General features: G+C 42.0%; 1 protein-coding gene across 5 annotated transcripts in view; it reads right to left on the minus strand.

The window, feature by feature from the left end:
- Nucleotides 1–27,054, minus strand: part of LOC117405917 (stAR-related lipid transfer protein 13-like) — a 153,648-nt gene that overhangs the window by 31,819 nt on the left and 94,775 nt on the right. The window contains exon 1 of one of the 5 annotated variants that reach the window (XM_034009432.3): nt 17,594–17,908. The exons of the other annotated variants lie outside the window; for them this stretch is intronic. Within the exon in view, the coding sequence (XP_033865323.3) occupies nt 17,594–17,762 (169 nt within the window). The 5' untranslated portion in view covers nt 17,763–17,908. Of the gene's footprint in view, nt 1–17,593; nt 17,909–27,054 lie in introns of those variants that run through there. 5 annotated transcript variants of the gene reach the window in all.

Raw genomic sequence — 27,054 nt, forward strand, 5'->3', positions numbered from 1 at the left:
TCCTGTAAAGTAAAGCACATTGCAGGTGTCAGCAATATGATTTACATCCACAGCGTGTGGTATATAATCCCTTAACAAAGGCCCATGCACGGGTTCAGCACAACCTTAGTTCCTTCAAAAGCTCAGAAATCTGAAAAAGTAGGTTATTGTGATTAGAATAAACACGCAAGCCAACATACTGCTGACACTATTATTTCCATTTGAATACTCACATCCTTTTGTTTGAATGTTCATATTCATTTTGAACTGTCTCTTTCCTTTAAGTACATTCATTTGTTGCTTTCTTTCAGTTGCATTTCTCCACTTTAGCCACTAGAGGCCACAAAGAGCTTACTCAATTCAACAAGAATTCCAAGCAGAAAATAAATGAGGGCAGCTGGTCTAGTGTTTCACAGTCATTATTGTCATCCATATGTGACAGATCATAGGGCATTTGATAATCACAAATTCTTATTGTATTTGGAGGAACAATAACTAATGGTACAAATACAGTACCACAAAGACGACCCCATCCATTTTCATTAGGACATTGATGGTAAAGTGTCAGGGGCTGTCATCACGTTCTGATGTTTTTCAAGTCAATCATCACATTCTATTCTCATGGGCCTGACTGTAACGTCAGGGTTTACAATCGAGCACCTGTGAATGAAAAATACAGGCGAGACAGTGCAGCTGGAACTGGTGTCTGAACTCTGCATTGAACGAACAACCATTATAAACTGTGCTAAGACAACTACTACTCTTTTTCAATAGAGTCGCCAGATTGAACTGTTATTCAGCCATTACATTGCTTGGGTGTATTCTAACCAGTGACCTACATGTGAAAGGCTTCATATCAAACTGCCAATCCATTAAGCCAAGACGGCGAGTCACAGTACGCTGCCCTAGTCCAGCCTCCAACATGCCAACTGCACGAAGGTGCTGCTCTCTTGACAGACGTGGCATATTGGTTTTCTTCTGTGATTTTCTTTATTGCTTTTATTCAAGCTTGCATTTCAACAGCTGAAATCACTCCATATTCAGTGTCCAATCAACTGTCTAACTAATTAGGTGATTAAGTGCATATGCTTCAGACATAGTCACCCAAGCGTGTCATGGTCAAGGATGAATGATCAAGTGATTAAAAAGAAACCAAAAACATTTCATCAATGTCCATCATTTATATACCTTCTTTTTTTCAAAAATAAATGTGTTATAATAGTGATAAGCTTCTTTGATGCTCGGTATATTGTGGTGTAAGAATAATGAAGGCAGTCACCATAACAGCCCAAATAATGAAATGCTTGTGAAACCTATTATGTTAATCCTGTTTAATATTTCACAAAACTGTCTGGCGGAGAATGCAGGTTTTATTACCCAACAGTCTTTACATAGACATAGGCTCTCTGAATTCGTGAAAGTGTGAGTAGTTACAAATGTAGAACAAGGTTTAGAACTTGGAACTTCTGGAGGGATATAGAAAGTTGTGGTTGTTAGCCACTATCTTAGTGTGGAGCTCTATAAAATGTAGCAGGATTCAGGCCCTGTATTTATGTGAAATTATGTTGTCCCTAACAGAACCTTTTAATTTCAAGGTGCCGGCTAAAAATATGATATTAAATAACAACGAGGTTCGTGTAGGCACCAATGTATGACCTATGAACAAAAAAAATAAAAACAGCACTTCCTAGATAGACCAGCATTATCCACTTCTGTGATGGAGGCTACTCAGGGTTACAATAAGATGATTGTGTGTCTTGAATGTCTGAACATCTCAAGTATTTCTGCCTCTTGAATCAACAGAGGATGTGCTGGCTAACTGGAGTGGGGCAACAGCACACACAAAGTCTGGGTGTCAAACTGATGGCATGCAGGGTGAGAGGCATGTAATATGTAGATCAAAGCTTTGGCGTCTACAAGACTCAGAGATCATGTTCGCAAATAGGACAATTCTTTTTTTTAGGATTTTACATGTTGGTGTCAAACCCTTAAACTGAATTCTTAAGCTTAAAAGGAAGCCAATGGAAAGTTTTAAACAAGGGCTGTAAAGTAATCTTCCTTGGTTGCGTAAAAATGAACCTGCCGGCTATATTTTGAATGCTTTAACTCAACTAGTGTCGATATGAAATGAGCTACCTATAGATCAATCAACAGAGGTCTAAAGGGCACTGAGACAATCCAGCCTTCTATAAATTTTACAGCAGGGTCTAGTCATTTTTTTTAGAAATACCCCCAAAATAGTGCAGAACATACAGTAGCTTAATGCAAAATAAGCCAGGATGTTCACAGCTGTATGCCACTCAGGAAACCTCTATCTACAGCATGCAATATGGCAGTTGGCATACTGGCATATGAAACAGTCCGGTAAAACCTGTGGTCAGACAAATCAATGTTTACTCTGTTTACGATGGAGGAAGAGTATGGAGATATTCTCTAGCAACCCTTCAATGGAGGTTGATAATGAGCAATGATTTGAACATCCTTTTGTTGGAATGGCTGTGATCTATACTTTCTGTGCCCTTGTGGCAATGTGCCCCGCCCCTGTGTGCAATTGTGTGTTATGTGTTGTATGTTGCGTGCGTGTGTTAATGTTGGTGTATAGATTGGTACACGGGATATAAACGGGTCTGTGTTTCACGTGTATTTAAAGTGTAGATTTGTATTTAGGCACGAGGAGAGCACAAATCACTTCACGTGCTGGTTAAATGTAATATGTGAGCACGGGGTTGCACAGAATTAATTCACGTGCTGGGATTCAAGTGAATAATTAATTAGTAATTGAATCCCAGCACAACAGTATATATAGATGCACATTTTCATTCAGTCGGGGTTAGGTGTTCAGAGAGTGGAGAACGGGAGAGAGAGAGGAGAGTTAAATCAGTAAAATCAGTAAAATCGTAAACGTAAAGTGTTTGTTCTCACCGTGTTTGTTTGTCTCTCCGTGCACCGTTTGTTTAGTGTTAGTCCGTTTTGTCTGTCTGTTTATTTTGGCTACAAGTGCCGTGTCCTGTGTTTTTGTTACAACCTTTTTATTTTCTGTTCTGTTTATTAAATGCTGAGCGCGATCACGCGCTCAGCTATACCAAAACCCCAAGTCTCTCTGTATTCCTTCCTGCTTCTGGTCTGACGCCACCCACTCTGGCCGTCTTTGTGACAGCCCTTTACCCCCATTGGAAATTAAAAGAATATGTTAAGGGTTATATCCTGGTTTAATAAATCAATTTGAAAACAACCGAATTTCCTTATGCTTGCTAGCTCATGTTAGCCTCTACTGTGAGTTTTGCAAAGATTTAAAGGATTCAATGAAACACTCCTGTGGACAAACCTCCAAATCGGCCACCCCCCAAAACACGACAGTCTGACTCTGGAGATGGAAAATGATAATAATTAGATAATGGATATTAGTTTCTAATGTGGTGGATTTGACAACGTTGTGTGTGAGTGTGGTGGATTTGACATGTATGTGTGTTTGAGTGTGGTGGATTTGACAACGTGTGTGTATGTGTGTGTGTGAGTGTGGTGGATTTGATACGTGTGTGTGTGTGTGTGTGTGTGTTTGAGTGTGGTGGATTTGATACGTGTGTGTGTGTGTGTGTGTGTGTGTGTTTGAGTGTGGTGGATTTGATACGTGTGTGTGTGTGTGTGTTTGAGTGTGGTGGATTTGATACGTGTGTGTGTGTTTGAGTGTGGTGGATTTGATACGTGTGTGTGTGTGTGTGTGTGTGTGTTTGAGTGTGGTGGATTTGATACGTGTGTGTGTGTGTGTGTGTTTGAGTGTGGTGGATTTGACAAAGTGTGTGTTTGAGTGTGGTGGATTTGCTTGGTTTTCCTATGGAACTGTTGGCTACACTGTTGAAATTCTTTCCCTAATGAAGTCAGCATTGTAAGCTGTATTTTATATGAAAGACCTGGCTAAGACCTGGGGATCTGGCTCCCAGATGCAGTCACAGGCATTAAAGAGAATCAAATAAATCAGGGCTTACCAGCCCTCCAGAAATTTACCAACACATCATACAAAAGCTTTTTTTATAGCCATACTCAATATTTATCTCCTTTTGTTAACCTTTTTAATAAAATGATACCTTAAAATACATGATGATTTAAAAGATACATTTGTTGACTGAAGCTAAAGCAGTCCCTTAACAATGACCCTGTTCTCTCCAGTTTCATCAGACAAGAAAATGTGTCAGAGTTCAGTGGGCTCTCTGTTCTTTTTCTTTATAAAATCAATTTTAAAATCTGTATTGGTTAGTGGCTTAAAATACAATATGTGAAATGATGAATCTCACTGAATTATCTTCCCAAACGTAGGACTATAGATATAGACTATAGAGCACAGTAAAGTTTAAGGCAAAGGCAGTTATAAAAAGCAAAGGGAAATTATCACTTTACTTTGGTGTATTACATCCCAGTTGCCATAGACAACAATAAACAAGGTACACACATGCAACATGTTCTAATTTAAAATATAATGTTACATTTGGTACTGTATTTAACACATATTTCAGAGTGTTTCACAATGGTAATCATTAGGACTATGGGGAGCATTGGAGATCATTAACATATTGATTGATTTTTCTCCATTGGGGTTCACAGCATAAAGAGATATTAGTGCAGCTTTGGCTCCTATTGGCCAGTCAGTCCACTCGTACTTTCATTCTTGTTATACGATGGAACACAAAAAACACGGTGTGGCAGGGCAAACGCCTGAAATGTAAACATATATATCTATAGGGTTGGCAGGGAGGGGGTTAAAAGCCTCCCTGCCAGAATACATGTGAGAACGTGGCTGGAGCCTTAATGGAATGACTGATGGTTAATTAGGCTCCAGCCACATGGTATATAAGGAAGGAGAAATCCTTTGTCAGGTGATGGTGTTTAGTTGAGTGTGAGTGCATGTATGTACTATGTTTTGAGAACTGTTTAGAGAAGGCAAATGTCTAAATAACCTTTTATTTTGGCCACTGTGCCTTGTTTATTTGTGCCAGTTTTTTTGTGTTTAATAAACGTGTGCATACGTGCTTTAACTTCAGCTTGAGCCTTAATTGAATGATTGATGGTTAATTAGGCATACACGCTTTAACTTCAGCTACATATGGTGTCAGAGTTGGATAGCGTCAGGAATGAGACTCAGAGGCTAGGAACGGAAGTTCAAGTGCGTATGCTTAATTAACCATCAATCATTTAATTAAAGCTCCAGCCACATTCTCACATGTATTCTCTCATGGAGGATTTTAACCCCCTCCCTGCCAACCCTATCTATCTATCTATCTATCTATCTATCTATCTATCTATCCCTGTCTGTCTGTCGCTGTGTCTGTCAGGAGTGCTTGCAGCGTGTGTGCAGAGTGCGGAGCTCAGAGTGAGTGAGGGGTTAGTCCCTGCTGTTATTTTTCCTTTCATTTTTCATCCTTATGTCATAGTTATAAAAAATTGAATTGAGAGCTTGGTTTTATAAAGTGAAGGCTCTTATGGCCAAACCCGAGTAAAATCCTAATTTTACTCGGAGACATGGAATAAAAATTATAGTAGATTCCTGTGTATCTGTTGAAACGTGTTGTTGAACTGGGTAAAGCGTAGGATGTGCAAATATCAGGTCAGCATCACAAATGAATAAAGCTGTCGTCGTGTTTATGAACGAAGGATTGGTGATAGACGGGCCTCTTGTTTCTGTTTTGCCACTTGCAACCCCTGCTCGAAAAATAAAACATTTCAAATATTCTGCCATTTTGAGTAATGAGCTCATTATTAGAGAGCTGAGCAGACACAAACAGATTATGTCAGGAATATCAATGGTCCCTCTTGGCTGTAAATCTCCTGAATTGAAACGTGTTGTTTCTTTCAGGAGACAGCTCTATATGGAGATCTTAACATTGTATTAAAATTTCGAGTAGATGGGAGTGAATATGTTGTGTTTGCTCCCTCTGAATTAATGAAATGTTTTAAATGTGGTCATGAAGGGCATAAAGCAACAAACTGTAAGCGAGGTGATGGTGAAAACAGCAATGCAGAGGAAGGGACCTCAGGGGAAAGCAATCCCGCTGAAGGTACTGCAGAGACGCCCGGTCAGGGAGTTGGGCAAGCAGGGAATATGGCAGAGAATTTGGGAGCTGAAGGGGAAAATAGCAATGACAGTGAGCCTCAGGGGACGCAGGAGGACAGAGAGGTGGTGCGTGACACAACAGGGATTGCCGGGGCTAAGGCTGGGGAACCGGCGAGTAAGACAATCTCAGCCACTGTGGTGAGCAGGCGGAGCTAGGAGCACAGGTTAGAACTGCCGTACAGAAAGACGTAAGGGGGGATGAGGTGCTGGAGGAACAAGGTACTCCTCAGAGCAGAAATCAGGGAGTGGTGCTTTCAGGGGAAGAGATAGACGGGGGAGAAGTAAATAAGGATATGGGTGAATTTAAATTCTCCAATAGGAAGAGGAAAGAGGGATTGAAGCACCAGGGTGCTGCAAAGCGTAGGCACTTTTCTGAAAGCACAGAGAGAGGAACCGGTGCTCGACTAGGAAGTCAGGGCGCTGAGAACAGTGTGATTGAAGACAGCACGTCGAATGATGAGGAAGCCAGTGACACTGACTCCTCTTTCACTTACATGCTGTCAGCTAGTCAGCAGTTGAGAGGAGGGTACAGCGCTGAGAGTATTCAAGCTTTTGAAATGATTAAAGGAAGGAGTGGGATTCGTGTGGTAGATCACTTTCCCGATCGTAATGCTGAATCTTTAGGGACAGAAAAAAAAGAGAGAGATAGACTGAAGAATGTGATGAAAGTACGCGCTACTCTAAAAACGCAATGATAATGTTTAAACACTTTCAAGTACTTTTTTCTTTTTCCTGTTTACTTGGGACTTTGAATGTGAATGGATGTAGCGATACAGTAAAAAGAGAATCTCTTTTTGAGTATTCAGTTAAAAAAGAGTGTCAGTTTTCTCCAGGAGACACACACTGATGATAAAAATCAGACAGACTGGGTCAGTGAGTGGGAGGGGACAGCCTTTCTTAGCAATGGCTCTAATTTTAGTGCAGGAATAGCCATTTTATTTGTAAAATGTTTTACTCCAGATTCCCTTAAAGTAATTAAAGAATGATTATTAATGGTTCAGATATGCTCCAAATGACGGAAGAGAGGGGGTGTTTTTTTTTTTAAAACCCTGAGTGGAGTGCTGGCTCAGTATCAGTCTGAGGAGATTGTTCTGTTGGCTGGGGATTTCGACTGCACTGAAAATGAGCAATTAGATAGGAACAGCTCAGAGCCTCACCCCAGCTCCGTCAGAGAGCTGCTTGTTGTGTTAACACTACATGAACTGGTGGATACTTGGAGAAATCTGCACACTAATGACAGACAGTACACAAGTGCAAAAGGGTCTCCTGGGCTGGTATCTTTGGCCAGATTGGCCAGATTTTATAGTTTTAAACACCAGTTAAATTTAGTTGCACATGGTTCCATTCTTCCAGCTGGTTTTTGAGACCATAGTATGGTCAATTTGAAAATAATTATTCCCTCACCATGAGTGTATAAATCATATTGGCACTTTAACATAAAACTGTTAATAGATGCACACTTTTTAAAATGTTTTTTGGGGGGGAAAGATGGAGGGGGCAAAAACATGCCTTCTCTTCATTAAGGCAGTGGTGGGATGTGGCAAAAGTGCAGGTGAAGTTGCTTTGTCAACAGTACACTGAACACACTACACAGAGCACTGCTATAGTCATGAGAAAGTTGGAGGAGGACATCACTGAGCTACACAGAGCTCTGCAGTCTGGCTATGATAACAAGCTGTTTGAAAGCCTGAAAACCCTCCAAAAAACCCTGAATGATCTGTTGGATGCACGGGTACAGGGGGCGCTGGTGCGCTCCAGGTTTCAAAATCTTTCACAGGTGGATGCCTCAACTCAATACTTTTTTGGGTTGGAGAAAAAGGCAGCTCAGTGCAAGCTGATTCATTGTTTAAAGACCTCGACTAGGCAGGAGATGAAGGAGCCTGAGGCGATCCGGAGGCATGCTGTAGCTTTCTACATGTACACGGCGGAGGCTGTAGAGGAGTCCCAAGAGGCCCGGCAGTTCCTTGAGGGTCTGGCCCAGGTTCCTGAAGAGGATAAGGAGAGGCTCGAGGAAGAATTCACTTTTCAAGAACTCAGTGAGGCTTTAGCGGGACTCAATAATGGTAAAGCACCAGGTATTGATGGACTGCCAGTTGAGTTCTTCAAGGTGCTTTGGTCTTATGTGGGGAGAGACCTTTTTGAAGTATTCAAGGAAAGCATACAGCAAAAAGAGCTGCCTTTAAGCTGCAGGCATGCAGTGTTGACTTTGTTACCAAAAAAAGGAGATCTATGTAATTTGAAGAACTGGCGTCCTGTAAGCCTCCTTTGCTCCAATTATAAAATCCTGTCTAAGGCATTGGCAAACCGCTTGAGAACTGTTATGGACCGTATTGTGCACCCCAATCAATCATATTGTGTATGCAACCGATCTATTTTTGATAATGTGTTTTTAATTCAGGATCTAATAGCAGCCTCCAAGCTTTTTGGTTTTAAAGCTGATCTAATTTCCCTGGATCAAGAAAAAGCGTTTGATCGGGTAGACCATAAATATTTATTTAATGTTATTAGAGAATTTGGTTTTATCCCTAATTTTGTGAGAAAATTCAGTTGCTCTATAATAACGTGTTCAGTGTGCTGAAGGTAAATGGTGTGTTGAGCTCTCCTTTCCCAGTGCAGAGAGGCATCCGTCAAGGGTGCTGTCTGTCTGGGATGTTATATTCCCTCTCCATTAAGCCCCTTATTGAGAAACTCAGGCAGCTCTTACATGGTCTTTCTATTCCAAATATCCCAAATCAGTTGTTTAAAGTAGTGTCCTATGCAGATGACATAGCAGCGCTTGTAACAAATAGGATATTAAGGCTTTGAGTTACTGCCAGGATATCTTTGAGAAAGTGTCATCTGTTCGTGTTAATTGGGCTAAAAGCAACGCTTATTTGATAGGTGATTGGGAGGGTACCAGACCGCCCGATTTACCGGGGGAGCTGCAGTGGAACAAGAGGGTGTTTCTGCATCTCGGAGTGTTCCTGGGAGGAGAGGGTACAGCACTAGAGAACTGGGAGGGAGTGTTAGATCAGCTGAAGGGGAGATTGCAGAGTTGGAGGTGGCTTTTGTTAAAGCTCTCCTATAGAGGTAGAGTTTTAATAATTAATAATCTAGTTGCTTCAATGCCTTGGCATAGGTTAACGTGCATGGACCCCCCACCATCTTTTTTAAAGGAAATCCAGAGAAAGCTGCTAGATTTTTGGGGGTATGGGCTGCACTGGGTAAAGCAAAGTGTGCTCTACTTATCATTAGAGTAAGGGGGACTGGGCCTGATTGATCTTACTAGTAGGATGGCTGCTTTTAGACTGCAGACTCTACAGCAGTTACTGTACGCTCCTGGCCCTCTACCATGGAGGGATATTGCTTTTGCTTTCCTTCACAGGGTGGGAGGGATGAATTTTGACAGACAGCTGTTGTTAATGAACACCAGCAAGCTGGCCTTGTCCTGTGTACCTGCGTTTTATCGTGGGATGCTGCTTATCTGGCACACGATGGCAGTGAGGAAGAACTTTGAGTTGGGAGGGCTGAATTGGCTCATTTCATTTTTTTTTAAATCTTTGTTGGTTAACATGGGGGTTACTAAGATTAGGCATTTAATAGATTTAGAAAATAGAGAGTGGAAGAGTGCAGATTCGCTGGCCTCTGAGTTGGGGGTCAAATCAGTGCGGTTTATCAGCTTGTTTTTAATGTAGCTACGAGCGGTGTTAGCAGGGGCAGGTTTGGGGGTCCTGAGTGAGTTTCTTTCTGGGAATGCTACTCCAGAAATAGAGCCTCCAGTGTTCAAGTTGCAGGCTGGGCCAGCTGTAGATCAAAGCTGTGATGAACCAGGGCATCTCCTGTGCTTTGAGACTCTCCTGGAGTTTTTGTTTCTGTTCTTCAGAGAAAAGGGATTTGTATAGGCTTTGTGTGAAAGTCACCCACTACAAAGCCCTTAGAGAAATGCCAGACATGCACTGGAGGGAGAGGATGGGTGTAGAGGAAGCTATAGTTCCGGTTTGGAGGGCACTGTATAAGCCACCACTTCAGAAAAAAAGTGGGGGATTTACAATGGAGAGGGCTACACACTATTGTAGCCACAAACTCCTTTATGGCGATTTTAAGCCAGGAGTTGAAGACAAGTGCCCCTACTGTTTGCAGAGAGAGAGAGACTGTGTTTCAATGTGTTATGTACTGCCCCAGACTGCAGCCACTGTTTGGGCTTTTGGTAGATATGTTTAGGGGTCTTGAGATACATTTTTGTGAAAGTGATGTACTTCAAAAGGGCAAAGAATAAGTGCCAATTGGCAAACTTTTTAGTGGGGCAAGCCAAACTAGCAATCATTAAAAGCTGAAAAAATAAAGTAAGTGATGTTCTGACAGGGGATGTGATTTCTGTATTTAAAGTGATCATGGCATCCAGACTCAGATTGAAGTGTCCCAGGAGGTGTGGGGAATAGAGGGGGAGCTGAGGATGGAATGGTAGATAAACATTTTTCAATTATATATGTATGTACTTATTTATTTATTAATGTAATTAAAAAATACTACTGTTTTAAGACAATTGTTGATTACGAGTGTGAAATGTAATGTTTTATATGATTGTTCAATAAAATTTGATAATAAAGGTTATTTTAAAAACTATCTATCTATCTATCTATCTATGTTTTTTTTTTTTTTTTTTTTTTACATTTTGGGATTTCGCCCTGCCACACACGGTTTCCTAATAATGGCTCCCAACATAGAAATACTGAAAAAAAAAATCAAGACAAATATTTCAATTGGAAGTCTTCTGCAATGTTTTCAATGGCTCCCGAATATAACTTTATGAAGGGTAGCACTTAAGCAGGGAGTGGGCAGATGAACCTCATTCTCCTGATCCCTTCTTCGTGTTCTGTACTGGAAGTGAGTAAAGCTGAATTCCCAAGTACATTAGCCTTTTCTCCACTAACTGCAGAGGAATTTACAATGAGACACCACATGACTAAACACAATGACTTTTCACTTCACCATGGCCTGATACAATAAAACTGACCCACTGAAATATAAGAAAATAGCTTTAATGTATATATGTATATACGATTTCTTTCACATTGATGGACATGTATTATTATTATTATTATTATTATTATTATTATTATTATTATTATTATTATGCATTTATTTGTTGCAGTTTCAGAATTTTAATAACTTTAACCTATCATATGGTTGAATTCAATTACAATACAGAATGCAACTGAACACCTGATAAACTACTTTACAAACCCTCAACACCAACCCTATTGAGCTACATTCCATTACAGTGAGGTCTTGCCTTTGGTACCCGCTATAAAAGAAAAGGCATTATTCCAAAAATAAACTAAACAATACAAAATCACAAGCAACGGGAAGAGCTGGGAGAGGTCTGTGTTCTTTTGGGAAGTGTGATATGCTCGGTGTATTATCACAATGCAGCTGTTACCGCTTAAACATTGGCTACCAGTCTCTGCTCTAACTGAGGAGTTTAAGTGCGCCAAGGTCAGACTGGAAATGACATTAGTAGAGTCACGCGATAAATGCGTAAGGGAGGCAGCACCTGTGTTGAAAACTGGAAGAAAGTGGGCGGCAAAGAAAGCTGTGGAAGATGCAAAGGCTGCCCTTCGAATTGGTGATATCATGGGGCAAGTTCAGCATGGAAGAGGGGGTCTTGGTTTCAGTTCAACTCCTCCTACATGGCACAAGGCAGCCCCAGCTCAAAGGAGGAAGCTGGTAGTCAACGAGGTGCAAAAGCAGGAGGAGAGGATGAGGTGTATAAAGGCCATTTCCCAGGCCAAGCAGGGAGAATGGATGAGATGGGAGAGTGTGGAACAACGCAAGATTGGCTGGCAAGACCTATGGTCAATGGAACAGAGCAGGATCAGTTTCCTCATCAGGTCAACATATGATGTTCTCCCATCACCACAGAACCTAAACCTCTGGGTAGGAGAGGATCCCTCATGTCCTTTGTGTTCATCACCTGCAACATTAAGGCACATTTTGACAGGATGAAAGGTGGCTCTTAGCCAAGGACGGTTTACTTGGCGCCATGACCAGGTGCTGCGATGTTTGGCCTTAGCATTGGAAGACAAGCGTAACATGACCAATAAGTTGTCACCTGTTCCATCAAAATATTACACACAAAAGACACCATTCCTCCGCCCAGGAGAGCAACCACCAAGAAAAGGTGTTAAAACCAATCCTCGCCCAGGACAACTGGAAGCTGCTAGAGACTGGAAAATGCTGGCAGATGTTGGTCAACGGCTTATTTTTCCACCTGAGATTGCCACCACTAACCTTCGACCAGATATTGTCTTGTGGTCTGGATCAGCACGCCTTGTTCACCTGGTAGAGTTAACAGTGCCATGGGAGGATGCTGTAGATGAGGCGTATGAGAGGAAGAAACTGCGGTATGCTCAACTAGCCACTGAAGCGGAACAGCGAGGATGGAGAGTTCGGGTTTACCCAGTGGAAGTGGGTTGTCGAGGATTTGTGGCACACTCTACAACCCGGTTTCTCAGAGATGTCGGATTCAGTGGCCAAGAGTTGCGTCGCACAGTGAAGAACTTATCTGAAGCAGCAGAGAGGAGCAGCAACTGGCTGTGGTTGAGACGGAAAGATTCTGGCTGGGGACAGGTAAGTAAGCTGGGCTGAGTTGAGTGGGGGACGGAGGGGGGTGATGCTGGGACGCCAGAATCACCGTCGAGCCCTCTTGAGGTGTTGTGGGCTAGTCGACGAAACACTGAGGATGGAAGGTGCCCACTTGAAAACCCCAGAGATGTACCCTACTTAGCTCAATCCAGACGGTTGTCATGCTGATGCGCTGGGGAGGCCGCACTTTGGTTGATCCCCTGAGCCAGCATCGCAGCCGTTGTGTGTGCTGATGCGCCAGGGAGGCAAAATAAGCTGATCCCTGGAGCCAGCATTACACTTCAGCCATTAACACCAGACAGAAGGATATCTACATCATCATATGGAAGGAAACGTAAATGGATGGAGACACATATGGATCACATTAGTTTACTGTAAAGCTACGTCTTAGTTGGTGCTTATCTTGGCGAGAGCCGAGTTCAAATCAGCATGAAGTTTTAACATCTACTCTCGTGTAATGGAAATCATGGCAATATCGTGAAAAAAAAAAAGCTGGGACCAAAAACTAATTACACTTTTTTTGTTATTTTTTTCATGTCCATCTAGCATACAGATTACTAATTTGCAGCAAACTAATGATTAATGAAGCACACTTTTAGGCCTGCTTTTAATCTCGCAAATAGGTGCATGTAATGGGACTACGCTTGTAGTATGCGCTGGACTATTTTAGGGAACTGAAGAGAAAAGTGAAAATGTATCAGAAATCAATAACAATGCTTTAATGAGGTATTTTACCAATGGTACTGTCACAATTTACCATGCAGGTGTAAAGTAATGCAGATTTATAAATATCTGAATTATATTTACACTTACAAGAAGCTGTAGGGGAGCTTATACACAGACAGGAGCACTGGCTTACTGTAGTATATGAAACAACAGCATTTTCACAGAAAACAGTGTTTACCCAAGTGAAATCCCATGCGCCTATTTGCAGGATTATACAATATATTCATTAATATTCCTGAAAGGGCAGCAATTTGCACATTGCTCTTTTCTTATCCATCCATGGCATACCCAGTGTTTACTGAATTACTCAACATCCTTCCTGCGTTAGGCAAGCTCTGCACACATCATCCACTCCCACTGCATCCATCCACACACAACTCTACAACTGATGGAATGTAAAAGCAAGGAGTGTTTGGCAGAACTCCACTGTTAAAAAAAAACACCACAGGTGATTTTTATAATACGACTGAAGCATGTAAAATAACAAGAGGAATTGTGACTTTACAGGGAATCTGTGGAGTACAAAAATCCTGTGCTTCAGTGCTTTGTAGATGGCAATATTGAGTTGAATTCTTGAGCAGCCAATCATGCGCACCAAGTCCTGGTATCACATATCTTGTATCAGATGGAAATGACTTCAGAATACTGATGCATTTGGTATAACAACTTAACAAAAAAAACTAAGCAAAAATGCAGATGAACTGAAAAATTGTACAAACCAACCAATACATTGGACAATTAAGGACAATCAGCAACAAATGAAATACGGTGACAAATAACAAAATGTGATGAGCCTATGAAGAGTATCAAAAACACTGACACTTGTAAAAGACACTGATTTCACAATGAAATATAATACAATTTGGAATATGAATCTTCATATTTCTGAACATTTCTCAGCACAAGACCAAAGCACCTGTCTCTTAACATTTCTCCTTAATGTCCACGACGTGACGTCAGACCCATAAGACAGGGGACACAGACAACAGTGCTGGGGTATGAAATGCGCTGATGCGCCGGTTTATTAAATAAAAATCTTGAACAAAACAAAAACACTTTGTAAAATAAAAACGGCACAGTAGCCAAAACAGACACACAAACGAACAGACACTAACAAACAGGGGATGAACACTACACAAACAAGTATCGTGCTGACCCTCCAGCACTCGTAGCAATTTCTTAGATTATTAAACTCTCCTAACCCTCTCCCGTTCTTACGCCCTGAACACACAATCCCGAGAGTGAAACATTCACCCTTTTATGCAGCTGTACCGAGACTGGATTGCTAATCAATCATTCAATTGGAATCTTGGTACATCTGCACGTGAACTACTTTGTGCATTTCCGTGCTTCCACACAAATACTCATTTTAATCTGCACGTGAAGTGATTGTGCAATCCTCGTGTTTAAATATAAATATACACTTTATAACACTCGTGCTACATAACCACACATTATATCCTGTGAACCAATACATATACACCAACATTAATACAGCACACGCAACATATAAACATAAAATACACACAGGGGCCGGTCACACTGCCACAGTACTGCATATATTCATCAGGCTACATTTTTAAAACTCATTAGCACACATTTTTTCAGTAAAGGAAAACACACCCAATAAAGTTACCAAATAAACACCTTCATTTAGGGGGTTGTAATAAGTAATTGTTTTTCTCATCTTTTAAATAAACCTACTAATAAAGATTTGGAGGAAAAACTTTGAGAATCTAGTCCTGTGTGTGTTACAGCGGTTATGAATCAAGTGAACAGAGCTGTATTCAAAATAAGAACACCTGCAAAGCAAGTCGTAACAAAGAGATCAAGGTACGGTTTGCAATTAGGAGCATGCAGATAAAGGAATAAAAACTTAAACCAGAACTGATAAAACCTGCGGAAGAAACGCCCACACCCACGCTCCCATATTGACTGTTGATTGTTTTTACTGATTATACTTCTTCTGCATAACTAACAACCCAGAAGATTCATGCTTTGCTGACAAGAATTATTATTATTTTTTTTTTTAGATTAACCAAACAGTCTTGACGCATATAAAAATGAATGCAAGATTGAACAAGCTCTCCCCTTTTTGCTAAACTTCAAATCCACCAGCAAGCAACTTCTTGGCAAAATTAACAGGAGATAGCAAAGTGGTGAGGAATGCAGTAGCCTCAGAACTTTCTTCACAGTTAAAGGTTGAAGCAAAAAGCAATCAGCAACTGTCACATTGCCCTGCCTTGCTGAAGTTCAGGAAAAGGAAAGCATTGTGGTAAATTACTAGGTTTGTAGGGAGCCCTCACCAATGCCCCAGCATCGTGTTAGGGCACACAGGATTGTATGAGGTTAATCCCAAGTCTTGTCTACTCTGTTAAAATGAAAGGGTTTATAGCGTTTCATGGAAGGAGCACCTGCCACGGATTAAAACCAAGAATAAAAATCAATGTTTACACATATTTGTAATAAAAACAATACACATTATGAAACAAACTTACACTATTGTGTAGATATTGTCTAGACTATCAATCCAAGTAGTTACTAACAAACAGTACCATCTTGGACAGACCATATTTTTCCACAGTTCACAAATTGGGAGAAAAACTGGCTCTGACTGTTGTGTCTGCAATGCGATCAATGCTGTTGTGGATGCTGGGTTACATGTTGCCTGATGTCATGCTTGCTGTTACCAGGATGTGTGATGCTGTAAGTGAGTGGTGCTGTGTGTACGATAGAGACACCATCTTAAGTATTATACAGTGCGCAGCACAATAAACAAGCTCTGTGGTTATTCTACAACAACACTGTTTCGGGTCAGTTTTGTACGATACAACAGTGTAATTGTGGTTGTATCTTTGTAAATGCATATTTATTTGATGTTTTATTTTTTCCTCAAATTTGAGGGCGTCTTAAATTCGAAGGAATATGGTAACCTTCTCTCTTGTGTATGTGGATGAATGTGGGTGGGTCATGTGAATAATCCAAACCCAATGAGAAACTATTATCATCTCTGGTTGCTAAGGAGTAAGCATGTAAACATGTTTACTGGTGCAAGAATGTAAAGCTGCTGGCACTATGTGAGGTACCCTGGCACTAGAATCATGCACCATAGTGCCAAATTTGCGCCCCTGAATGTGTTGTGCAACTGTCACAAATATTGGGAAACCACTGACAGACATTTAAAGTAAACAGGAGGAAGATGTAATCATGCTGACAGATGCTGTATACAGTAACCTTTAAAAATGATAATATGCATCTTCAGTGAGGAATAATAAACGTGAAACTAGTTATACTTGAAGTGCGTGTAAATTGAATTTAGCGAGCGCAAGGCCCAAAAAACAAATGTCAAAAAAACAAATGCAACCTTCAGTTGCTTGCTTGCCTCTATTTAGGCACAGAGTGCAAGGGTCAGACTCTCAATCAGTCACATCTTATTTGTATTCCACTGTAAAGCAGCCAAAATATTTTTACTATGTGGAAGTAGGTAAACAATCCAGTTCTAAGCAAACATTAAATAAGCAAGGATAATGTTAACCTGAAGCACAGGGTGTAAAGACTTCCTTTAAATCTATAAATGTGTCAAATCCTAGATAATTTGGCAACATCTTTAGCAATTAGAAAAACCTTTGCAATAAATGTCTGGATGTAGTAGCTTTGTTGCCGTACTGAAAATGTCCATAATAAGCATGCAGTATCACTACAATAAAACTTACTGGGGTTGCAATATTTGGCAACCTGGTGGCACCTTGTCCTTAGTAGTAATAAAAACAACTGCCAATTGTACTAATCTAAACAACAACTGATAATACTGCCACGTTAACTCTTTACTATATTATTCCTTCTGTTGCTTTCCCCAAGGGGTGATTTGTTGACCACCTTATTAACATGAATTAACACACTGAAAATATAGTGGGAAAAGTCCTGCGAAGTTTAGACATTAAGGGAGATGAAGAGGAACTTCAAGAAAGTTGTTGAGGTAATAAGACAAACACTGAGAGTGAGTATTTATAGAATTAGCCGCTGTAATATATGAATCAATTGCAGTGAGAAACACAAATAGAACAAAGGTCTACCTGTCCCCAGGACAGTGCTACATTAAAGCAGTTTTGAGGTAAAGGGAGAATGAAAGGGATGCCACCCTGCCTTGAAGTACTACCCTACCTTGTGTAATCTTGTTCAACAGCTGCCGTCTTGCTATTATCCTGTTGAGTCGGTAAGAAGGTTGCCTTCGGTTTTGATTAAACGTGAGGTACGTCTCCTGGCCTTCAGGTGACATGTTACTCAAACAGATCCGACCAGAGCCTGGTGACAGGGGAATCTGCTTAAACATGCCTGAGGCCTGACAAAATCCCTTTTTAGCAGTTTAGAGCTACCACACAGACTTCACCCACAGCAAAAGACGGTAATGTAGAAAAAAAAAAAAAAAAAAAGTGAACTGGAGCGTCAAAGCTGGCAGGAGTGTCAACAGCTCAAAGTCAGTGTTCCAGCTTCCAGTCACGAGACAGGACAGAGCTAATCATCTGAAGGCAGGGAGTCGGGAGAGCACTGCCCACTTGCTAGAAGAAAAAACTCAAAGTCTTTCGAAGCATTTGTGAACTCTTGCATACCAACGACATACCTCTAAACTGACTAAGCATTGAGAAAGGAGATGGGAGGGTTTGAAAAAACACAATTTCTAGGACCCACCCAGTGCAGGCAGTACAGACAGAGTTTGACTACTCAAGACTTGAATCTGCAATGCCAGATGCCAAATGTAGAATTCCTCAGAAGTAATTCACCCTGCAGCCATGAACAGTATTGAGCAGCTAAACTGTGCACATGTCTACCCTTTGCTTGTTGTCATTTAATAACTGCTAATCCAATATTTGACACAGATAAAATAGCAATAAAAGACTGGCAACACACCTTAAATTAACTCTTACATTGTGGGTTGATTAAAACAAATAGGCCTAGATTTAGGTTAACATATATAGTACTGTATACCAGCACAGCACATTTCATTGTGACAGATTGCAATGATACAGAAGACCTTTTAAACCGGAGGCATACAACAGCTAAATACAGTCCATACTTTATTTAACTTATAATGTTAGCTAGTATTGTTTTTAACCACTGTTGTTATTACAATACCTCAAACCGATGTTATAAAAGACAAACAAAAGGTCATTTTAATTCAAACATGGCTTTAAGAATATTGCTGAATTACAACATCTGGCTACCTGGTGGCACTGCATCATAAGCAAGGTAACTCCAATAAGAAGCTCACCATTAAAAAAAAAATAACAATCTACAAATTACAAACATGTTTGTAATTGGAATATACACGGTTCCATCATAATTCTACACACTGTCTTTGCATGTTCCCATCCAACTAAGACTTTACATAAGAAGGAACTTTAAATACAATTTCCGTGCTAGAATAGTTTGTTTTGGAAGGTAACCTAGTAACATTACTCAGTTTTCACTCTGCAATCACAGCAAAGTGCAAGGATAATGTTGGGAAACACCCTTGGTTGCAATTACAAGCAAAACATGCAAACGACACATGAAAGTTTGCAACATATGGCACATGTACTGAGATTCACTGTCATAACATTTGGAAGTTAGAAATAATCTCTCTTTTAAATTGCATTCTTTATTTTATGTCCAGGGATATGAGTTTAAAAAAGCCATAAGCATCACCATTAAGAGGCTTTTACCTCGATTTGAAATAACCATTTAAAAACTTAACTTATTAAACTTGGATGTCTGCTCTTGGCAGGGTTATCATTCAGTCAGTCATTCAGTCAGGCTGTGATCTTTAAGCCCACCATTATGGGCCGGAAACCCTACCTGTGGTTAGGATATATCTTAAAAGTGTGAAATACATCCCGGCTAGGTGATTATGTGTATAGATGTCAAGATACCATAACGTTAACGTGTCTCAGATGCTTTCCAGGCCTAAAATGGGCTGGACTGCTAGACACAGTTTTATTTAAGTACTGTAGCAACAACACAACATTTTCAGAGTTGTGTCAACCCACATATCGTAGCATGAGCTTGAATAAAAACAGGTTTAAAAAAAAGCTTGGGGGAGGCTTGTCTGAAATCTGAGGCTAACTCAGTGTGGTGGAAAGCCCTGTATACAGTAGATTAACATGTGAACTGTTTAAATGAAGTTCCATCTGGGTGGAGGCTGATTCTGCCGGAAAAGCAATTTTCCAGGATTGTTTTTAAGGGTGGGAGGAGTGGGAGAAAGCTTACTTTTGTGCAGCACTGTCATCCATTACTTTGATGAGTATTATACTTTTACAATCGTCACATTGTTTAAAGCTCTCTGACGCAAAAAAGATTTTGTTAAAACTGAAAGAAAAACAATGTGAAATTAGGGCTAACAAAACCTTTCAGTAGAAAATATTATGTGCTCTCAATGGGAATTGCAATCAGTCTTTTCCAAACTTTCTCATGGCTCATGGCCCCCTGTCACTGGTTCTTGAATGCATGTGTACCTTTATGGAAGCAGCTGGGGCGCACAACAGGAGACGCGTTGCTAAGGAACTAATTGAACAGGTAGGCTCGCCGGTTCTGAGTTGATCGGGAGGTGGAAAATGCTGGGCTGGAGGCCCAGTCTATGCCAGTAGCGATCCGGATCCTGTGGTTGATGGACAGGGAGCGATGGGAGGCCTATGAGAGGGAACACACCCCAAACACCTTGGAGGAAGGTTTGGAGTTGGTCCTCAGCTGCCTGGAGGCAGCTATAACCACAACAGCAGCCCAGGTAGCAGGTCCACCAGCAGTGGAGTACCTGCTGTCCCCATCACCACCAGCAGAGGAAGAATGCCTGCTGTCCCCGTCTCCACCAGCAGAGGAAGAATGCCTGCTGGTTTTGCCTCCACAGCCCAAGTGGGAGGAGCCTGAGCGTCCACAGCCCAAGTGGGAGGAGGCTGAGCGTCCACAGCCCAAGTGGGAGGAGCCAGAGCGTCCACAGCCCAAGTGGGAGGAGCCAGAGCGTCCACAGCCCAAGTGGGAGGAGCCTGAGCGTCCACAGCCCAAGCGGGAGGAGCCAGAGAGTTCACAGTCCAAACGGGAGGAGCCTGAGTGTCCACAGCCCAAGCGGGAGGAGCCCGAACGTCCTACGTCTGAGTGGGAGGAGCCCGAACGTCCTACGCCTGAGTGGGGGGAGCCCGAACGTCCACAGCCCAAGAGGGGGGAGTCGGTGCGTCCACAGCCCAAAAGGGAGGAGTCGGTGCGTCCACAGCCCAAAAGGGAGGAGTCGGTGCGTCCACAGCCCAAAGAGAGGGAAGTTGGGGCTTCCACAGCCCTAGGACCCAAGCTGCCAGCAGAGGGAGAATACCTGCTGTCCCCATCTCCACCAGCAGAGGGAAAATGCCTGCTGTACCCATCTCCACCAGCAGAGGAAGAATGCCTGCTGGTTTCCCCTTCAGAGGCAGAGCCGCACCAGTCCCCTGCAAGAGAGGCACAGCCGCACCAGTCCCCTGCAAGAGAGGCAGAGCAGCACCAGTCCCCTGCAAAAGGGGGAGACTACATGCTGCTCCCACCTCCGTCGCCAGGAGACTAAACGCTGCTCCCACCTCCGTCGCCAGGAGACTACACGCTGCTCCCACCTTCGTCGCCAGGAGACTACACGCTGCTCCCACCTTCACCGGCAGGAGCAGAGCAGCCTCTGCCTCCGCCACCTTCACCGGTAGGAGCAGAGCAGCAGGAGCTGCCTCTACCTCCGCCACCTCCACCGCCAGGAGCAGAGCAGCAGGAGCTGCCTCTGCCTCCATCACCATCAGGGGGAGAGGAGCAGGAGCTGCCTCTCCCTTCATCAGAAGGACCAGGACTAGATGCTGGCAGTCCTCAGCAGCCCTTGCATAGGCTGCTGAGGGAAGCACGGGGAAGAACAGCCCGGCCGCAGAGGTCGAGAAGAGGGCCAACACCCGCACCCCAGCTTGTCCTGACTCCCTGCCTCGCTTCGCCCAAGGATGCCTGTCTCACTTTGCCCAAGGATGCCTGTCTCGCTTCGCCCAAGGATGCCTGCCTCGCTTCACCCAAGGATGCCTGCCTCGCTTCGCCCAAGGATGCCTGCCTCGCTTCGCCCAAGGATGCCTGCCACGCTTCGCCCAAGGATGCTTGCCACGCTTCGCCCAAGGATGCCTGTCTGGCATTGCCTGGGGCTGCCTGTCGCTCCGCATCGCCTGGGGCTGCCTGTCGCTCCGCATCGCCTGGGGTTGCCTGTCGCTCCGCATCGCCTGGGGCTGCCTGTCGCTCCGCATCGCCTGGGGTTGCCAGCCGCTCCGCATCGCCTGGGGTTGCCAGCCGCTCCGCATCGCCTGGGGTTGCCAGCCGCTCCGCATCGCCTGGGGTTGCCAGCCGCTCCGCATCGCCTGGGGTTGCCAGCCGCTCCGCATCGCCTGGGGCTGCCAGTTGCTCCGCATCACAGCAGGAAGTACTGTGGCCGGAACCCCACCAAGGGGAGCTGCCGGCCACGAAGAAGGTGGGGGAGGTCAGGAGACCTGCTCCCACTGCAGCAGTTTTGCTGCCGGAGATCGTGGGGGAGGTCAGGAGACCTGCTCCCACTGCAGCAGTTTCGCTGCCGGAGATTGTGGGGGAGGTCAGGAGACCTGCTCCCACTGTAGCAGTTTCGCTGCCGGAAGTACTGTGGTCGGAGCCCCACCAAGGGGAGCTACCGGCTACGAAGAAAGGGGGAGAGGTCAGGAGACCAGCATCCCCCGCAGCAATTTCGCTGCAGGAGTGGACCAGCATGCTGTCAGCCGTGCCACTACCGGCAGGGGCGCTGACAGCATTGCCAGCCATGGGCCCACTGAAGTCTCCGTGCACCGTTTGTTAAGTGTTAGTTCGTTTTATTTGACTGTTTATTTTGGCCTCAAGCGCCGTGTCCTGTTTTGTGTTCTGTCTGTTTAAACCTTTTATTTCGTTTAATAAACGCTGAGTGCTACCATTTGCACTCAGCTTCTCATCACCACCGTCTGTCTGTGTGTTTCTCTCTCTCTGGTCTGAGTTCCTCCCTGCAGCCAGCCTGTCACACCCCCAAACAAGATATAAGGTCTTGTTAACTTTTTAAATACAATTTTAACAGTGTACTGTCCTCAACCATTCAAAATAAATCCTGTATGTAAAATGGATTAAGCACACAATTCAATTAACCTTTAGCTTAGGAAAAAAGTATTTTAGGAAAATATGAATCTGTGCAATAACAAAGTAATTTGTGGAGCCATTTTGATTTTGATTTGATGAACACATTATTGATGTTGAATAGAAATAAAAATGGATCCACATGCACTATGTTTAAAGCATGAAACTGACTTTTCCTTTTTTAATTGCATTTGGCTCTAAGTACATTAAGCAGGCTTTCTTGAAAGGGGATTATCCATTTGTTTAGATTTGATTTGCCAGCAGATTTACAAAGCACAGTACACCATTCCAATCTGAGCACTTCCCGACCCCTCCCCCCCAATAAAAATGGCATTGATTTTGTCTCAAGGTTCAGTCAGTCTACAATTAGAACCGAGTCATCGACCAAGGAAATGTGCAGAACAGCATTATAATGATAAGGGGGTTTAAATATGCAAACATTAAGTAAACTGTGAAGGTGACATTCTAAGTGAGTAACAGAAATGATAATGTGCAGCCTGTGTATTTTAAAAGCGACCCAATTCCAATCTCAGGTTGGAAAGCAAAGCTATTATAGAAGCACCCTCCCCAGGGAGACCTTTTATGCTGCCCGGCTATATCTGTACAATCCATATACGGTCCTCCATTGTTTTATGCGTCTGCAAACTACTGTAAAAGACCTTGGGTGAACTGCTGGAGCCAATAAAATACATATATGGAATAGAATGTAGTATTAATATGTCAGCCATCCCAATGATACATGCTTTAGCTTATGATTTATCATCTATCCCCATGCGAGAGGCAAAGAGCAACTGTGTCTGTGTCTTCAAACCAAACAAAAGGCTAACATGAACCCCTCAATAACACTGTCCAGATGGCATTAACCTTGGCAAACAAGGACTGACGTATTCTAACAGGAACGTGAGTTTATTGTTTTCAAGGTAATGCAAGTCTTTTAAAACCTTTACATTTCCTTTATTATTATTATCATCTTCATAATTCTGAATTTTAGCCTGGCAGGCAAACGTTTCAGCCAGCACTCCGGCTAAGCTGCTTACTGGGTGTTTTATGCATTGAAAAAATATGAATTACATATGATATTTAAATGTAATATGCACTTTTGTTGCACAGATCGAGTTTGCATGCTATCCAGCTTCTTGTACTTTGCTGGTTCCTGGCATCTCAACGGTCAATTGGGAATATACTGCATGCGTTAACTAGAGAATGGATCATAGAATTGTTGGAACAGCTAATTGTAGCCGGCCTGGGAATGGGCAGAAACACGTGACCAATAAGTCCAGGTTTTCAATAAAATAAAATAAAACGCATGGTTGAATCCACTCACTTGCAATGCGTGTTTGTGACTGGTGAATAAGTGACTAGATTCTTGATCCTTAGGATTTCTCTGCACTGTCTTAGTCCCCCTCAAACCAACCTGCCAATTTACATATCTGTCAACTGAATATTTGGAAGGTAAATCTATACAATAAATACAATATTCTGTGTTGGGAGAGAGTCAGGAATCTTTATATTGCCATGAAGCCTGATTAATGTAACCACATCATTTGATTTATATTTTTAAAACATCACCTAGTGAATACACAACTCATTTCATCTAAACCCATTGAAAGCCATATTACATAGTGACCCAAATAAGGTTTTAGAAATCACTTTGTGACCTAGTTCCTAGTTTGCCCCTGAAAATCATACTGATAGTGTCTAAATTGGAGAGTAACTTACCCAATGGCTAAAAACCTTATCTGGAGCGCTGGTTTCAGCAAGTGTGATTTTTTGTAAACTCTACTTCATTAGAACGGCAACCTTGTTGACAAGTCATGTTCATTTACATTCCTGAACATTAGTTTACCCTGCCTCGTTCACGTTAGAAACCTGATTGCCAGAAAGTGTATCTGCAATACAGAACTTCCACATCCAGCAATAGAGGCCATTATTAAAACTGTTAGATTGCACCTTGTACCCAACTGGCTAACCGAGGGGGACATAGCCAAAAATAGTTTGTGCTGTTGCCTACAAAACTGGTCTGCAATCAATGGAGCGTTCCTAAACCACCAATACCAATACAGAAACTAATACTTAAAAAGTAAGGAAACGGTGAGATCTAGTGGAGAAAATGAAATGTGCGTAATAACAGTCTTTGAGACATCTGAAGAACGTTCTGTTTCCTCATTAAAGATGTTCGTGTTACAAACAGTAAAATACAAATACAACATGCGTGTAAAAGTACAATACCAAGATCACTACAATACCAAGATTACTGGAGTCAAAAATAAGAATTTTTAAAACTTATTTAAAAAATAAAACTGGATATTGACTGGGTGAATTCAATTTAAAAGATATATATGATATATGTATAAAATATTTGAATGTACCACTGGTTAAATTACATTTAATAACACAGTTTTGCAAGTTATTTTAAGTAGTCTAAATTCAGAATTGTATAAATCATCCCAAAGAGAACCCATCTGTTTTGAGTTGACTGACACCTAGTGGTTACAGGAAACATTTGTCCCAAAGCTGATCAATACATTGTTATATGTACATTGCAACATGAACAATGCTGTAGTAACAAGAGGGTGCACACAAACTACAAACATATTTAATTAATAAAATCTGGGAAGGCAACTTCTGGCAATACCTATCATTTATGAATTGGGTTGTACAGCAGTACCACCATGGGCTGGTCGCACTGAATCATGACATCCTTCTTGGGGTTTGAAGGAATAGTTGTTATTGAGAAGTTCTTATTTCTGAATAATAACTGTTGCCTAGTTTACACTGGCAAAGCTAATGGTTGTGGCTGTGTAACACTTAGAATTGGGTGTTGCTTTCTTCAGTCTCTCTAGTGGCTTGTTAGTAAACTGAACTGAACTCATTGCTCTCTGTATACATTAGCAGTGCAGGTACACTTTGCAAAAGGGAACAGTGGAAGTACTTTTAAGTAATCTTCTAGAAAAGTACGACAGCACATCAGTGTGGAAACTTTCACTGAACCAGATGTAGTGAACACAACTTATCGACTTTTTACCAAATGTATAAGGGATTATTGATGACAATAAGAAATGTACCTGGAATATTGCTTATTGGTATCTCTAGGCTGCTATGAAGTTGATATAGAAACATTTTGTGTTAGAAATCCACATCTGCATTTAAAAGACTGACTCGTGACAGGTTTAAAAGCTTAGTCCTTAAAGGGTTAAATAATTCAAAATTGGTGTAGATTTGGGGCATGCACTACATTGGTACAAAGTGACATATACAATGTATCAGCTACAGTTTGGCTCCCTAGCTCCTTGGATGAATGTTAGGTAAACTTTCAAGCAAATAGTAACATCATTTTGGGTTTTGTCCATTCAGGTTTATGAAAGGTGTGGTACAGTGGCAATGTGAGGCAAGCTTCCAGCCGGCTCCTCAATCCTGACCTGTGCGCACCCTGCAATTCAGTCCTGGGACCTTATTTAGCATTCTATCAATTGTACATTGTCAACTTTGCAAAACACACACAACAGCTTTACATCAGCAGAGACTTCAGTGTCCCATAAGCGTGTTTTATCATACACTGAAATATAGGCCATCTTCCAAAGTGCCAATTTAATACTGTACATTATTCAGTATTCTAGGGATGCACTGTAGTTCTCAACCATTCTGAACCACAATTCACCCCCATGTGTGTTTATTTCATGGCTGCCCTCAGCCAAGAATAGACATATAGGGGCAACTACTGTACCTAGTGGAAGTCATTTGAATGATACCTTTCAGCAGCTGCAACCGGCTATGAGCACTGAGTAAACTGGCTTTGAGTTACAGCATACTAGGATGTTTAGGGGAAGAGACAGTTCATATATCTGTCAGATTTGAACCTGCCTCTTTAAGATGCTGTGACCTCACTCTTGTGGCACTCAGCCCAGACCCATCCTGAAATCCTCTGCAGCTCAAGTCTATTTGCCAGCAGCTTGCCAAACGCTCCATATTCAAACTGAATGCCTTTCTGAATGCATTTACTCTTAAACTGATCAGGCATTCAATCATATTCAAGACAGCATCTGCATTCTAATTAAATCATTTAACGCTGACAGCTGCTAGCAAGTACCAAGTCCTCCTAACTACAGTAGCTAATTAAACTGTTGAAAAGAAGATGACACCTCACAACCCCCCATGGCAAGTATTTTCTGTACACCTGTATTTTGTCATCTGTATGGTGCTACAGAGTTCATATACAATTGACAATTTTTGTGAAGAATGGGGGTCAGAACAGTTTATTAGACAGCAGGTCAAAGTAGACTGGCTCTTAAAGGTTTAACCTAGTGGTTTCTAAATATAGACGCCAAGATATTGAACTTTGAATCCCATAACAATAATGTATAAGAAAGGCATGTCCTATAATATCAGTTGTCTAAAATGATGCTAAAAAAAATGTATCATTGAATAATTTTGCATATTTATGTTGGGATTGCCTTTCCAGCTGAATACGTTTTTCCAGTTTTTTT

This window comes from Acipenser ruthenus, chromosome 9, assembly GCF_902713425.1.
Source record: "Acipenser ruthenus chromosome 9, fAciRut3.2 maternal haplotype, whole genome shotgun sequence".
In the NCBI taxonomy this organism is placed as follows: domain Eukaryota; kingdom Metazoa; phylum Chordata; class Actinopteri; order Acipenseriformes; family Acipenseridae; genus Acipenser; species Acipenser ruthenus.